Genomic DNA, 17,968 nt, shown 5'->3' on the forward strand with positions numbered 1-17,968 from the left:
CGGATTTCTCTATTTACAGTCAGATCACCGATCCCCATGTTTATCTATCAACAAACGCAGAGTATTACATTCCCAGTGCCCCCCCCCGGTGCCCACTCCGAGCGGTTAGTGGCATACAAGCACCTGGCTAATCTCACCTCCCAGCATTGTTTCCACAGAGCGGTGCCCAGAAGAGGATTACCCGGGCAGCCGCCCGCGTTCTCAGGGTGGTTAATGCTCCTGAGAAATGTTATTCAGCTAATTAAAGGGAACCCGTCACTAAATGCCGCCATGGGCCCAAAGCTGCAGCCCAGGGGCAGAAGTGCGGACACCAGCGCCCAAACACGGGCACAAAATAAACCAATTTAAAAGGTGGTATAAGAAAGAGAAAAAAATATAATACAAACAGCCCAACAGGAAACAAAAAAAAATCTGGCCCCACAAGATCAATGTCTAAGATTTCTGCTTGCTGTCAGTGAATGTGAACATTCTTGTTGCTGAGAATATTTCCTAACCAACCAAACTGTACTGTGGGTTTGCTACAAAAAAATGCCCAGTCTACTGAATGTTTCCGTTCATTGACAGCAAGCAAGAATATTGCACGCCCTCCTTTAGGGGGGCACATACTTTAGAACACATACTTTAATGTATATAAGCTGATCGTTCACACACCTGCAGGTTTTTAGGGTGCAATAATATAAGTACCGACTATTAGTCCAGGGCAGGAGAAACGTGTGGCTCACGGAGGATTAATGCTTATCCCAGCTGAGGGTTCGTTACAGTTGTGCCCATTATTCTCTCTTATGTAAACACAACTCTCTCTCTCCTGTACTGATAGTTGCTACAATGTATCAGTGCAGGTAAAATGTATCAATCTGGAGTCCAGGTTCTTTAGCAGAGGATTATCTAGACTGGATAAAATTGTAACAAACCCTCAGCTGTAAGAAGTTTTAAGTCAGGATGGAATTTCTGCTTTTGGATGTCTGGAATACAAACTGGGAAGTCATCGGGTCCTGAACCGTCAGCAAATAAGATTTCTATACGGAATTCCTGCTTATTTTTTAAAGAAAAAAAAACGTGGAATTAGTTTGGCGCGGAATCCGTGAACGCAATGCATCCAAACAAGACGGCTTGTAAAAAATTCCAGCGCCGGAATCCACGATGAAAAGTATAAAAACTTCAAATTTATTTCCAAATGATTTAGAATCGCCGGCGGCAGCGACACCCGTCAGATCAGGCTCCGTTTACGTGCTTAGTCAAAGACCGCAACTGCGTGTGTGCCGATTCCTTCAAATCCTACGTCATGTGATAAAACCAACTAATCGCAATGTCGCGTCTTCCTATCATGTTTGTAATTTGATTAAACTGGTTCATGTCCAATCAAATTACCGACATCGTAAGAAAACGCGGAGCAGTTCTGTATCCGGATTAACAGTTACGTAATATTTATCTGCATCCCCCAAAAAGAAGCAGCTTCACTGGGCGACGTTCACACCTGGTAATAAGGAAAAGGACCGAGAAACGTGGTTCACAAATACAGACGGCAGCGGCCACAAAAAGTGTAAAGTCACATCCGTTTCTACGCACCGCCCAACTCTCAGGTATTGCAAAGAGGGACAACAATTTTTTCCTTGTTAAGCCTCTACCCCCTCCATCCTCGCCCATACACGCCCAGTTCAGCCCATACAGTATAATGCCCCCATACAGTATAATGCCCCCATACAGTATAATTGCCCCATACAGTATAATGCCCCCATACAGTATAATGCCCCATACAGTATAATGCGCCATACAGTATAATGCCTCCATACAGTATAATGCCCCATACAGGATAATGCCCCATACAGTATAATGTGCCATACAGTATAATGCCCCATACAGTATAATGCCCCATACAGTATAATGCGCCATACAGTATAATGCCCCCATACAGTATAATGCCCCATACAGTATAATGCGCCATACAGTATAATGCCCCATACAGTATAATGCCCCCATACAGTATAATGCCCCATATAGTATAATGCACCATACAGTATAATGTCCCCATACAGTATAATGCCCCCATACAGTATAATGCCCCATATAGTATAATGCCCCATACAGTATAATGCCCCATACAGTATAATGCCCCCATACAGTATAATGCCCCATACAGTATAATGTGCCATAGCGGCCCCATACAGTATAATGCCCCATAGAGTATAATGCCCCCATACAGTATAATGCCCCCATACAGTATAATGCCCCCATACAGTATAATGCCCCATACAGTATAATGCCTCCATACAGTATAATGCCCCCATACAGTATAATGCCCCCATACAGTATAATGCCCCCATACAGTATAATGCCCCATATAGTATAATGCCCCATACAGTATAATGCCCCATACAGTATAATGTGCCATACAGTATAATGCCCCCATACAGTATAATGCCCCATACAGTATAATGTGCCATAGCGGCCCCATACAGTATAATGCCCCATACAGTATAATGCCTCCATACAGTATAATGCCCCATACAGTATAATGCCCCATACAGTATAATGCGCCATACAGTATAATGCCCCCATACAGTATAATGCCCCATACAGTATAATGCCCCCATACAGTATAATGTGCCATAGCGGCCCCATACAGTATAATGCCCCATACAGTATAATGCCCCCATACAGTATAATGTCCCCATACAGTATAATGCCCCCATACAGTATAATGCCCCCATACAGTATAATGCCCCATACAGTATAATGCCCCATACAGTATAATGCCCCCATACAGTATAATGCCCCATACAGTATAATGTGCCATAGCGGCCCCATACAGTATAATGCCCCCATACAGTATAATGCCCCCATACAGTATAATGCCCCCATACAGTATAATGCCCCATACAGTATAATGCCTCCATACAGTATAATGCCCCCATACAGTATAATGCCCCCATACAGTATAATGCCCCATATAGTATAATGCCCCATACAGTATAATGCCCCATACAGTATAATGTGCCATACAGTATAATGCCCCCATACAGTATAATGTGCCATAGCGGCCCCATACAGTATAATGCCCCATACAGTATAATGCCTCCATACAGTATAATGCCCCATACAGTATAATGCCCCATACAGTATAATGCCCCATACAGTATAATGTGCCATACAGTATAATGCCCCCATACAGTATAATGCCCCATACAGTATAATGCCCCCATACAGTATAATGTGCCATAGCGGCCCCATACAGTATAATGCCCCATACAGTATAATGCCCCCATACAGTATAATGCCCCATACAGTATAATGCCTCCATACAGTATAATTCCCCCATACAGTATAATGCCCCCATACAGTATAATGCCCCATATAGTATAATGCCCCATACAGTATAATGCCCCATACAGTATAATGTGCCATACAGTATAATGCCCCCATACAGTATAATGTGCCATAGCGGCCCCATACAGTATAATGCCCCATACAGTATAATGCCTCCATACAGTATAATGCCCCATACAGTATAATGCCCCCATACAGTATAATGCCCCCATACAGTATAATGCCCCATACAGTATAATGCCCCATACAGTATAATGCCCCCATACAGTATAATGCCTCCATACAGTATAATGCCCCATACAGTATAATGCCCCATACAGTATAATGCCCCATACAGTATAATGTGCCATACAGTATAATGCCCCCATACAGTATAATGCCCCATACAGTATAATGCCCCCATACAGTATAATGTCCCCATACAGTATAATGTGCCATAGCGGCCCCATACAGTATAATGCCCCATACAGTATAATGCCCCCACAGTATAATGCCACCATACAGTATAATGCCCCCATACCGTATAATGCCCCATACAGTATAATGCCCCCATACAGTATAATGCCCCCATACAGTATAATGCCCCATACAGTATAATGTGCCATAGCGGCCCCATACAGTATAATGCCCCATACAGTATAATGCCCCCACAGTATAATGCCACCATACAGTATAATGCCCCCATACCGTATAATGCCCCATACAGTATAATGCCCCCATACAGTATAATGCCCCCATACAGTATAATGCCCCATACAGTATAATGTGCCATAGCGGCCCCATACAGTATAATGCCCCATACAGTATAATGCCCCCATACAGTATAATGCCCCCATACAGTATAATGCCCCATACAGTATAATGCCTCCATACAGTATAATGCCCCCATACAGTATAATGCCCCCATACAGTATAATGCCCCCATACAGTATAATGTGCCATACAGTATAATGTGCCATACAGTATAATGCCCCCATACAGTATAATGCCCCATACAGTATAATGCCCCATACAGTATAATGTGCCATACAGTATAATGCCCCATACAGTATAATGCCCCCATACAGTATAATGCCCCATATAGTATAATGCGCCATACAGTATAATGCCCCATACAGTATAATGCCCCATACAGTATAATGCCCCCATACAGTATAATGCCCCATACAGTATAATGTGCCATAGCGGCCCCATACAGTATAATGTCCCATACAGTATAATGCCCCCATACAGTATAATGCCCCCATACAGTATAATGCCCCCATACAGTATAATGCCCCATACAGTATAATGCCTCCATACAGTATAATGCCCCCATACAGTATAATGCCCCCATACAGTATAATGCCCCCATACAGTATAATGCCCCATATAGTATAATGCCCCATACAGTATAATGCCCCATACAGTATAATGTGCCATACAGTATAATGCCCCCATACAGTATAATGCCCCATACAGTATAATGTGCCATAGCGGCCCCATACAGTATAATGCCCCATACAGTATAATGCCTCCATACAGTATAATGCCCCATACAGTATAATGCCCCATACAGTATAATGTGCCATACAGTATAATGCCCCCATACAGTATAATGCCCCATACAGTATAATGCCCCCATACAGTATAATGTGCCATAGCGGCCCCATACAGTATAATGCCCCATACAGTATAATGCCCCCATACAGTATAATGTCCCCATACAGTATAATGCCCCCATACAGTATAATGCCCCCATACAGTATAATGCCCCATACAGTATAATGCCCCCATACAGTATAATGCCCCCATACAGTATAATGCCCCATACAGTATAATGTGCCATAGCGGCCCCATACAGTATAATGCCCCCATACAGTATAATGCCCCCATACAGTATAATGCCCCCATACAGTATAATGCCCCATACAGTATAATGCCTCCATACAGTATAATGCCCCCATACAGTATAATGCCCCCATACAGTATAATGCCCCCATACAGTATAATGCCCCATATAGTATAATGCCCCATACAGTATAATGCCCCATACAGTATAATGTGCCATACAGTATAATGCCCCCATACAGTATAATGTGCCATAGCGGCCCCATACAGTATAATGCCCCATACAGTATAATGCCTCCATACAGTATAATGCCCCATACAGTATAATGCCCCATACAGTATAATGCCCCATACAGTATAATGTGCCATACAGTATAATGCCCCCATACAGTATAATGCCCCATACAGTATAATGCCCCCATACAGTATAATGTGCCATAGCGGCCCCATACAGTATAATGCCCCATACAGTATAATGCCCCCATACAGTATAATGCCCCCATACAGTATAATGCCCCATACAGTATAATGCCCCCATACAGTATAATGCCTCCATACAGTATAATGCCCCATACAGTATAATGCCCCATACAGTATAATGCCCCATACAGTATAATGTGCCATACAGTATAATGCCCCCATACAGTATAATGCCCCATACAGTATAATGCCCCCATACAGTATAATGTGCCATAGCGGCCCCATACAGTATAATGCCCCATACAGTATAATGCCCCCATACAGTATAATGCCACCATACAGTATAATGCCCCCATACCGTATAATGCCCCATACAGTATAATGCCCCCATACAGTATAATGCCCCCATACAGTATAATGCCCCATACAGTATAATGTGCCATAGCGGCCCCATACAGTATAATGCCCCATACAGTATAATGCCCCCATACAGTATAATGCCCCCATACAGTATAATGCCCCATACAGTATAATGCCTCCATACAGTATAATGCCCCCATACAGTATAATGCCCCATATAGTATAATGCCCCATACAGTATAATGCCCCATACAGTATAATGTGCCATACAGTATAATGCCCCCATACAGTATAATGTGCCATAGCGGCCCCATACAGTATAATGCCCCATACAGTATAATGCCTCCATACAGTATAATGCCCCATACAGTATAATGCCCCATACAGTATAATGCCCCATACAGTATAATGCGCCATACAGTATAATGCCCCCATACAGTATAATGCCCCATACAGTATAATGCCCCCATACAGTATAATGTGCCATAGCGGCCCCATACAGTATAATGCCCCATACAGTATAATGCCCCCATACAGTATAATGCCCCCATACAGTATAATGCCCCCATACAGTATAATGCCCCATACAGTATAATGCCTCCATACAGTATAATGCCCCATACAGTATAATGCCCCCATACAGTATAATGCCCCCATACAGTATAATGCCCCATATAGTATAATGCCCCATACAGTATAATGCCCCATACAGTATAATGTGCCATACAGTATAATGCCCCATACAGTATAATGCCCCATACAGTATAATGCCCCCATACAGTATAATGCCCCCATACAGTATAATGCGCCATAGCGGCCCCATACAGTATAATGCTACCTTACAGTATAATGTCCCCATAGCTGCCTCCACACAGTATAATGCCCCTATAACTGCCCCCACACAGTATAATGCCCCCATAACTGCCCCCACACAGTATAATGTCCCCATAGCTGCCCGACACAGTATAATGCCCCTATAACTGCCCCCACACAGTATAATGTCCCCATAGCTGCCTCCACACAGTATAATGCCCCCATAGCTGCCTCCACACAGTATAATGTCCCCATAGCTGCCTCCACACAGTATAATGTCCCCATAGCTGCCCCACACAGTATATTGCCCCCATAGCTGCCCCACACAGTATAATGCCCCATAGCTGCCCCACACAGTATAATGCCCCTATAGCTGCCCCAGACAGTATAATGTCCCCATAGCTGTCCCCACACAGTATAATGCCCCCATAACTGCCACCACACAGTATAATGCCCCCATAGCTGCCCCCATAGCTGCCCCCACACAGTATAATGTCCCCATAGCTGCCCCATACAGTATAATGCCCCCCATAGCTGCCTCCACACAGTATAATGCCCCCATAGCTGCCCCATACAGTATAATGCCCCCCATAGCTGCCCCCACACAGTATAATTCCCCCATAGCTGCCCCCGCACAGTGTAATGCCCACATAGCTGCCCCCACACAGCATAATGCCCCCATAGCTGCCCCCCACACAGTATTCTGCCCCCCATAGCTGCCCCCACACAGTATAATTCCCCCATAGCTGCCCCCGCACAGTGTAATGCCCCCATAGCTGCCCGTACAATGCCCTGTGGGGCTTAAGGGCCCCACCGCAACTGCGACCGTTGCGACCCCTATGGCTACACAACTGCCAATTATCTCACTATATGTCAGACTCGCGTATTTTATACATTTTTAGTGCAATTTTTTTCGTCGTTTTTCTCTGTAAAATATTGTCAGGGAGGAAACCATGAAGTAATAAAGAAATGAAAATACTAAATAAACACGGATATAAATGTAAACACCGACAAAATGCTGAACAAATACGGAGGTTAAAATGGCGGTACATAAGTGGTGGATCGGTGATCGGGGGCCGTGTGGCGCTCCATTTTACTTTTTATTTAAAATACACTCGTCTGAATGCGACCAATAGCCAAGCGATAAACAGTCCACATTCTGCGCAGGTCGACATCGGTAACTTTATAGATTCCAGGGTCCCTGAGACAAGGGATATACTAAACATAACACATAATACATATATCATATAGTCAATAGGACAGCGACTGCTCCCCAAATCTGATCATCCAGAATCCCACTACCCACATAGACACCAGACTATTGGAATATTGTATGGAACATTTCCAGCCAATCACATGAGAGAATAAGCAGAGCTGATTGATTTCTACCATGGATCAGGATTGGGGCAGCGCGCTGGCGCCCCCTGTGTTGGTGTGAACACTTTACAAGGTGGGATGACGCCGTGTTTTTGTAATGTGAGACCCCGGTGTAGGAAGAATTCGTTTTCTAAGAAACAGGCGGCTGCTTCAGTTCACTCGGTGCTCGGTGTCAGTGGACAGTATTTCTTAGAATTCTATTCTATGTCACCTTATTAGCCATAGCAACAGGCGTAACGTGAAGATCCGGGGCCCCGATGCAAAATCTGTACCAGGGCCCCCACCATGGGCCATTTATAATACTGGTGTCTTCTTATACGGCTGAGGGGCATTTTGGCCCCAGGTGCAGCTGCTACCGCTACACCCCCTGTACCCATGCTCCTGTATATTAATATCAAACCCCCACATCCCCCGTTTTCATTTAAGGGTTTTCCCCTTTTATTAACGGTCGATAACGCTCAATCACTGCACAATAAAAGTTTCTGCAACTTTGCGATACACTATTCACCCTCTCAAGATCTCTGCTTGCTGTCTTGAAAATAATAAAAAGCATAACTTATCGTGTCTTGTAGTGAGCCCTGCCCTTGTGTCAGTTGGACATGATCAGGATGAGTTGTCAGCGTCTAGATGTAAAAAAAAAAAGAATGTTTCTATTCACTGACACCAAGCACCTCCTTCTCAAGGCTCTTCATCAGGTATAGCACAATGGCCCACATTCACTAATGCTAATAGTTAGACGGCGTAAACTGAGACCAGGCAGTCACAAGATGCGACAAATATCCCACAATGCTGCATAAAAACTTTGGCGCATTGTCAGTGACCTGTTAGCCACGTTCTCCTCCTTATATCACCCTTGATTTGGCTTATATTGTGCCAGAATGATCAAAATGTAAATATATTTTAAGCCACGCCCATTTGCACATTAACCACGCCCATTCTCACTAAACCACACCCCATTTTCAATATACTTTAAAAAGGGTCTAGAGAGGCTTAGACATTAAAATTGTGCCAAAATGCAACAGTTTGGTGTGTTTTTCGACACATTCCAGACCCAGACAAAGTAATAAATCCGCTCCATTGTACTAAGTATTACCAGGACTGTTCCTTTAATTCTACGAAAGTTAAAGCACCGTGGTAGCCCCTCCAGAATGGTAGCCCCTCCAGCATCACATGGATTCCCCTTTTTATTCTGGAAGCCTCATCCTTTGTCTCTTTTTCTGGACCAGATGCAGCAGAGCTGTAGAAGTAAGAATGTGTGCAGACACTATGCTTGGTTTAGTCCATAATACTTTTTCCCTATACATAGTGGTAGACCTCTGGTTCACAACTGGTCTGAGCATGCTGGGAGTTGTAGTATCACAACGGTTGGAGATTAATGGTGGAGACTTTGTGGTCTTCTTCTTCTTCTGTAAAACCTTGTGCACTGTAGAAGATAAGGTCCACTGCCCGGCTGCGCCTCAACCACAGGGGATAGTGGGACGGGTGGCGGCCTGCGGCGGGACGTCTAAAAATGCCGTTAATTTTGCATACACCACGGCTGCCCCTCTGACAAGATAAGAGCAACACAGGCTCAGGTCTGAGAGGTCTTTCCTTTTCTGAGCTGAAAGCAAGGTCATTCTGAAGGTCGTTACGAACATTATTGAGACCGGTCTACACTGAGCACTGAGAGAGGTTGTGCTACAAACAGGCCGTGAAGAATATTATACCAGAAGATACCCAGGTTATACCAGCATGCTCCATATCACTATATACAAGAAGATGTATAACTTATACCAGCTGTACATATATAATTATATACAGAAGATACCCAGGTTATACCAGCATGCTCCATATCACTATATACAAGAAGATGTATAACTTATACCAGCTGTACATATATAATTATATACAGAAGATACCCAGGTTATACCAGCATGCTCCATATTACTATATACAAGAAGATGTATAACTTATACCAGCTGTACATATATAATTATATACAGAAGATACCCAGGTTATACCAGCATGTTCAATATCACTATGTACAAGAAGATGTATAACTTATAACAGCTGTACATATATAATTATATACAGAAGATACCCAGGTTATACCAGCATGCTCCATATCACTATATACAAGAAGATGTATAACTTATACCAGCTGTACATATATAATTATATACAGAAGATACCCAGGTTATACCAGTATGCTCCATATCACTATATACAAGAAGATGTATAACTTATACCAGCTGTACATATATAATTATATACAGAAGATACCCAGGTTATACCAGTATGCTCCATATCACTATATACAAGAAGATGTATAACTTATACCAGCTGTACATATATAATTATATACAGGAGATACCCAGGTTATACCAGCATGCTCCATATCACTATATACAGGAAGATGTATAACTTATACCAGCTGTACATATATAATTATATACAGAAGATACCCAGGTTATACCAGCATGCTCCATATCACTATATACAAGAAGATGTATAACTTATACCAGCTGTACATATATAATTATATACAGAAGATACCCAGGTTATATCAGAATGCTCCATATCACTATATACAAGAAGATGTGTAACTTATACCAGCTGTACATATATCATTATATACAGAAGATACCCAGGTTATACCAGCATGCTCCATATCACTATATACAAGAAGATGTATAACTTATACCAGCTGTACATATATAATTATATACAGAATATACCCTGGTTATACCAGCATGCTCCATATCACTATATACAAGAAGATTTATAACTTATACCAGCTGTACATATATAATTATATACAGAATATACCCAAGTTATACCAGCATGCTCCATATCACTATATACAAGAAGATGTATAACTTATACCAGCTGTACATATATAATTATATACAGAAGATACCCAGGTTATACCAGCATGCTCCATATCACTATATACAAGAAGATGTATAACTTATACCAGCTGTACATATATAATTATATACAGAATATACCCAGGTTATACCAGCATGCTACATATCACTATATACAGGAAGATGTATAACTTATACCAGCTGTACATATATAATTATATACAGAAGATACCCAGGTTATACCAGCACGCTCCATATCGCTATATACAAGAAGATGTATAACTTATACCAGCTGTACATATATAATTATATACAGAAGATACCCAGGTTATACCAGCACGCTCCATATCGCTATATACAAGAAGATGTATAACTTATACCAGCTGTACATATATAATTATATACAGAAGATACCCAGGTTATACCAGCATGCTCCATATCACTGTATATAAGAAGATGTATAACTTATACCTGCTGTACAAATATAATTATATACAGAAGATACCCAGGTTATACCAGCATGCTCCATATCACTATATACAAGAAGATGTATAACTTATACCAGCTGTACATATATAATTATATACAGAAGATACCCAGGTTATACCAGCATGCTCCATATCACTATATACAAGAAGATGTATAACTTATACCAGCTGTACATATATAATTATATACAGAAGATACCCAGGTTATACCAGAATGGTCTCCATCACTATATACAAGAAGATGTATAACTTATACCAGCTGTACATATATAATTATATACAGAAGATACCCAGGTTATACCAGCCTGCTCCATATCACTATATACAAGAAGATGTATGACTTATACCAGCTGTACATATATAATTATATACAGAAGATACCCAGGTTATACCAGCATGCTCCATATCACTATATACAAGAAGATGTATAACTTATACCAGCTGTACATATATAATTATATACAGAAGATACCCAGGTTATACCAGCATGCTCCATATCACTATATACAAGAAGATGTATGACTTATACCAGCTGTACATATATAATTATATACAGACGATACCCAGGTTATACCAGCATGCTCCATATCACTATATACAAGAAGATGTATAACGTATACCAGCTGTACATATATAATTATATACAGAAGATACCCAGGTTATACCAGCATGCTCCATATCACTATATACAAGAAGATGTATGACTTATACCAGCTGTACATATATAATTATATACAGAAGATACCCAGGTTATACCAGCATGCTCCATATCACTATATACAAGAAGATGTATATCTTATACCAGCTGTACATATATAATTATATACAGGAGATACCCAGGTTATACCAGCATGCTCCATATCACTATATACAAGAAGATGTATAACTTATACCAGCTGTACATATATAATTATATACAGAAGATACCCAGGTTATACCAGCATGCTCCATATCACTATATACAAGAAGATGTATAACTTATACCAGCTGTACATATATAATTATATACAGAAGATACCCAGGTTATACCAGCATGCTCCATATCACTATATACAAGAAGATGTATAATTTATACCAGCTGTACATATATAATTATATACAGAAGATACCCAGGTTATACCAGCATGCTCCATATCACTATATACAAGAAGATGTATAACTTATACCAGCTGTACATATATAATTATATACAGAATATACCCAGGTTATACCAGCATGCTCCATATCACTATATACAGGAAGATGTATAACTTATACCCGCTGTACATATATAATTATATACAGAATATACCCAGGTTATACCAGCATGCTCCATATCACTATATACAGGAAGATGTATAACTTATACCAGCTGTACATATATAATTATATACAGGAGATACCCAGGTTATACCAGAATGGTCTCCATCACTATATACAAGAAGATGTATAACTTATACCAGCTGTACATATATAATTATATACAGGAGATACCCAGGTTATACCAGCATGCTCCATATCACTATATACAAGAAGATGTATAACTTATACCAGCTGTACATATATAATTATATACAGAAGATACCCAGGTTATACCAGCATGCTCCATATCACTATATACAAGAAGATGTATAACTTATATCAGCTGTACATATATAATTATATACAGAAGATACCCAGGTTATACCAGCATGCTCTATATCACTATATACAAGAAGATGTATAACTTATACCATCTGTACATATATAATTATATACAGAAGATACCCAGGTTATACCAGCATGCTCCATATCACTATATACAGGAAGATGTATAACTTATACCAGCTGTACATATATAATTATATACAGAAGATACCCAGGTTATACCAGCATGCTCCATATCACTGTATACAAGAAGATGTATAACTTATATCAGCTGTACATATATAATTATATACAGAAGATACCCAGGTTATACCAGCATGCTCTATATCACTATATACAAGAAGATGTATAACTTATACCAGCTGTACATATATAATTATATACAGAAGATACCCAGGTTATACCAGCATGCTCCATATCACTATATACAAGAAGATGTATAACTTATACCATCTGTACATATATAATTATATACAGGAGATACCCAGGTTATACCAGCATGCTCCATATCACTGTATACAAGAAGATGTATAACTTATACCAGCTGTACTTATATAATTATATACAGAAGATACCCGGGTTATACCAGCATGCTCCATATCACTATATACAAGAAGATGTATAACTTATACCAGTTGTACATATATAATTATATACAGAAGATACCCAGGTTATACCAGCATGCTCCATATCACTATATACAAGAAGATGTATAACTTATACCAGCTGTACATATATAATTATATACAGAAGATACCCAGGTTATACCAGCATGCTCCATATCACTATATACAAGAAGATGTATAACTTATACCAGCTGTACATATATAATTATATACAGAAGATACCCAGGTTATACCAGCATGCTCCATATCACTATATACAAGAAGATGTATAACTTATACCAGCTGTACATATATAATTATATACAGAAGATACCCAGGTTATACCAGCATGCTCCATATCACTATATACAAGAAGATGTATAACTTATACCAGCTGTACATATATAATTATATACAGAATATACCCAGGTTATACGAGCATGCTCCATATCACTATATACAGGAAGATGTATAACTTATACCAGCTGTACATATATAATTATATACAGAAGATACCCAGGTTATACCAGCATGCTCCATATCACTATATACAGGAAGATGTATAACTTATACCAGCTGTACATATATAAATATATACCAGGTTAAATCTACAGACTGGCACCAGTACCGGGGGAATACTTTCTTAGAGGGATGTCTGCTGAGACTTTTTAGCGTCTTGGGCACGGTCACGTGTAAACGCTTCCTTGGCATATAAGGAGGGTAGATCTGAGCTGCGCGGCACCTCGGCTAAGTGAAGGGCTCATTACATGTGACCCAACTGTGAGAGAGGAGTTTGACGTCTGCACTCTCCAGGACCCTGATATTTAACCTCTCACAGGGTAACTGGAGAGCACATTCAGTGTCTCTGTATTGGAAAAAGGGTCACAGGGATCATATGGTTTGGGTACCACCACCCGGCACAATAGGGAGAATGGCTGCACACTAAATATAGACGGGCTGCTGTACGTGTAACACGGCCTCGGGACGTCTGGGTGTACGGTGTCAGAACTGGTACCGACTTGAAAAAAGTCCTAAAAATGTAAAGATGTTTTCGATGATGATGATGGTGGTGGTGTCGTAGTATGATCACAATGGCGTCTTCTACCTGGTGAACGGGCGCCAAGCCATTATTCATTGCCACCATGGTTGGTGTTGACCCATAACTACGACCTGATGGACATGAGAATCTGACACAGTGGCTGATTGTTGTTTCATCCAACCCTACAATGGATGCCCACATGGTCTATATAGCATTGGGGCGCATATTGGAAACCAAACTGGGGCTCCCTTCGGTTGCCAATTTATGCAACCACAGCGCCCCAGTCCTAGGGCAGAAGGGCACTGTCTAAACTTACCTTCGTCCCATCGCATGTGGAAAAAATGGCGGAATGACTCTTTATTCAGTTCTCCTCTCCTATGTAAAGGTGGAGCACAGCTTCAGTCCTACCAGTGTCCAGCAGAGCGGCGCTGTAGAGTTGTAACATGTGTAATGCTGCTGCAACCAGTTCAACTGAGCCATTGCCCTATTACTAGTCCCTTCTTTTAGTTACAATCAGAACTGCCCACGCTTATGCATGGCTTGTAAATCAACAGTGACCAGCAGAGCGGCGCTGTAGAGTTGGAGCAGGAATGATAATGCTGCAGCCAACACCGCCGAGATGCTTCTTCTTGAGATTTAATGAAGGTGTTTTATTTGGTCTAATGTTTTCTCACAGTATTTAATGGAAAGCTTAATAGCCATTGTCATCCAGCTTTCTACAGAGCCTGAATGGCATAGAAATTGGTTCTCCTTCTCTGCTGATGTGTCACACTAGGTCTGGTCAGGGTTCGACTGGCCCATCAGAGGATCCTCCAGTTTATTTATTATATGAGCGCTGGTGCAGGAGATAGTTCCCTATCTCTAGTATTATATTCATGCACCAGGAGGCTCAGGATGAACATTGCTATAGATTTTGGAGGCTCCTGCTATGGCTCTTACCCCTTCTGCTGGGATGTTTCTCGACACCAAGTTTCTATTCTGTCAACGTCACCCTGATAGAGAAGAACTGGAGAATAGTCTTATAATTCCAAGGATAGCCGGTTAGTATGGAGACCATGACGCACTCTCTGTGCTTTTACATTGTATACATGATGAGTCCTCCATGTTGATGATGGACAATTATTTTTATGGCACAATGGAATAGGAGTGGAGTAATCCTGCCAGGATATCAGGGATGATGACGTCACATAAAGAGGCCCTTTAGGCTCCTCCCCCTCATTGAGGCCCCTCCCTTCAGTGTAAGTTTTGCCGTCTCCTGATAATATTCTTTCCCTTGTTGAAGGTTTAGTTACTTGTGGTTTATAATCATTCTGTCCTTACTGTAATGGAAATCCGCTCTCCATGCACTGACTTCATGCTGAGCTTCTGCTTCTATCCAGCAGCCAATCTGAACAAGCAGAGCTGCAGTGTAAAGCAAGGCAGGAGACAGACATATTTGCTTCACTTTATTATGTGGTTATTCAGTTTTCTCTAGGATAACATTTTGTTCAGAGATCAGAAACTGTTCAGTGTGAAAAATAATCAATAATAGGAAACATTTAGTAGAGGCCACAGGACTTTATGCTGTATAGTAAAGAGGAAGGAATAAAAATAATAACATAATAATAATAATAGTAATAATAAAAATAATAGTAATAATAATAATAGTAATAATAATAATAATAATAGTAATAGTAATAATAATAATAATAATAATAATAATAATAATAATAATAATAACAATAATAATAATAATAATAACAGTAATAATAATAATAATAGTAATAATAATAATAATAATGATAATAATAATAATAATAATAGTAATAATAATAATAATAATAATAATACTACCACTAATGATAATAAAACACTATTGTTGCTACTTCTACTAGTAATGTTACATTACTGGCGCCTCCAGCAATTGACATTCTGCGCCGCTTCTCTTTGCTGGGTGAATTTTTTGTATTTTTTATTCCAGCATCAGAGAATGACGCCCCCTCCCTGACTACGTAACATCCTCAGGACCCTCTGTGGCTGCTGCACATTCGCTGCCCTGGGGCTCTGACACATTCTGCTCTTGTGTGATGCTTTTTGCCTCATTTCCCATCTCTGGTAGAGAAGGGGAGGGGAGACTGAGCGCCGGTGGGGGGAGGCTCAGTGTCAAATTTCTGAATCCTTAGATGCCGGAGAAGAGAGAGAAAGAGAGAGACACAGAGAGAGGAGAGGAGAGGGACAGTGAGCCCAGGAACCATGGCCGGCTAAGATGGGATCACAAAGACGGGATCATACATAGCGCCGGTAGAGGTGGGCATTACATCCTCGCTCCCCCGCCTACGAACACACACAAAGGAAACAGATGTAGTCCCCCCAAGACAGCATGGAAATAAAAGAGACCGTGCTCCGCAGACAGTGACATACCGTCAACCCCCATCCAACCGAAAAACGCGACCCCCCCCGAAAACAGCCAACGACGCGGCAGACGACAATATGATACAAAGTAACGCAGCGGCAACCTAACAGACAACGCTACAGTCCACATCCTCAACCAGCCGGGCCATGACACAAGCATCAGACTGAAGAAGCCGAGTCTACGAGGGACACGTGGAGCCCCCCACTATGATCGAGTGAGTCTCAGCACCCCATTATTTCTTTCTATACCGCTAATTATGGGCCGGAGGCTTCCACGGGGCGGTGGGGGCGGGGGGACTTGGCTGCTACTGTTTTGGAAATGGATTCTGCAAGCTCGGTGGATGCGATACATAGAACAGGAAGACGACTGCGTACGTTTAACCCTTGCTTTCCTGTCTTTTTTTTTTTTGCCAGACCATATAGTCCGCAGCGCCGATGAATGAGCAGCACTGATCCAGCGGCGGCGGCGGCTGGCCGGGGGGGGTTAATGGTGGCGGTGCACACGTGGTCAGTGTTTTGGGATACAATATTGCAATTGTTTTGGGATGAAACGTGGCACCAGTAAGGAAATACACAAGCTTAGCGTCTGCGGGGAGAGGGGGGGGGGGTGTTCTCCAGCGTGGGGAACACATCTCCAAATATTTCCTATAGAGGTGGATTTCATAGAGTCGGGTGATTCTGTGCCTATAGGGTCCGCTGACGGGACAGTCCAGTATAATGTAACTATGCGATTTCTTTATGACCGCAGCTTCTTGGCCATCCCCAATAAAGCGTTACTATTGGACACAGCGGAGGTCAGGTATAAACATGGCGTCAAATCTCTATAAACATGGCGGCGGAATTCTG

General features: G+C 41.4%; 1 protein-coding gene across 6 annotated transcripts in view; it reads left to right on the top strand.

Moving 5' to 3' along the window:
• GRAMD1A (GRAM domain containing 1A) overlaps positions 1-17,968 on the top strand; it is a 118,135-nt gene that overhangs the window by 23,725 nt on the left and 76,442 nt on the right. Inside the window, exon 1 of one of the 6 annotated variants that reach the window (XM_075840431.1) lies at positions 16,764-17,337. The exons of the other annotated variants lie outside the window; for them this stretch is intronic. Coding sequence (XP_075696546.1) covers positions 17,330-17,337 — 8 coding nt within the window. The 5' untranslated portion in view covers positions 16,764-17,329. Of the gene's footprint in view, positions 1-16,763; positions 17,338-17,968 lie in introns of those variants that run through there. 6 annotated transcript variants of the gene reach the window in all.

Source organism: Rhinoderma darwinii, chromosome 10, assembly GCF_050947455.1.
Source record: "Rhinoderma darwinii isolate aRhiDar2 chromosome 10, aRhiDar2.hap1, whole genome shotgun sequence".
Classification (NCBI taxonomy): Eukaryota; Metazoa; Chordata; class Amphibia; order Anura; family Rhinodermatidae; genus Rhinoderma; species Rhinoderma darwinii.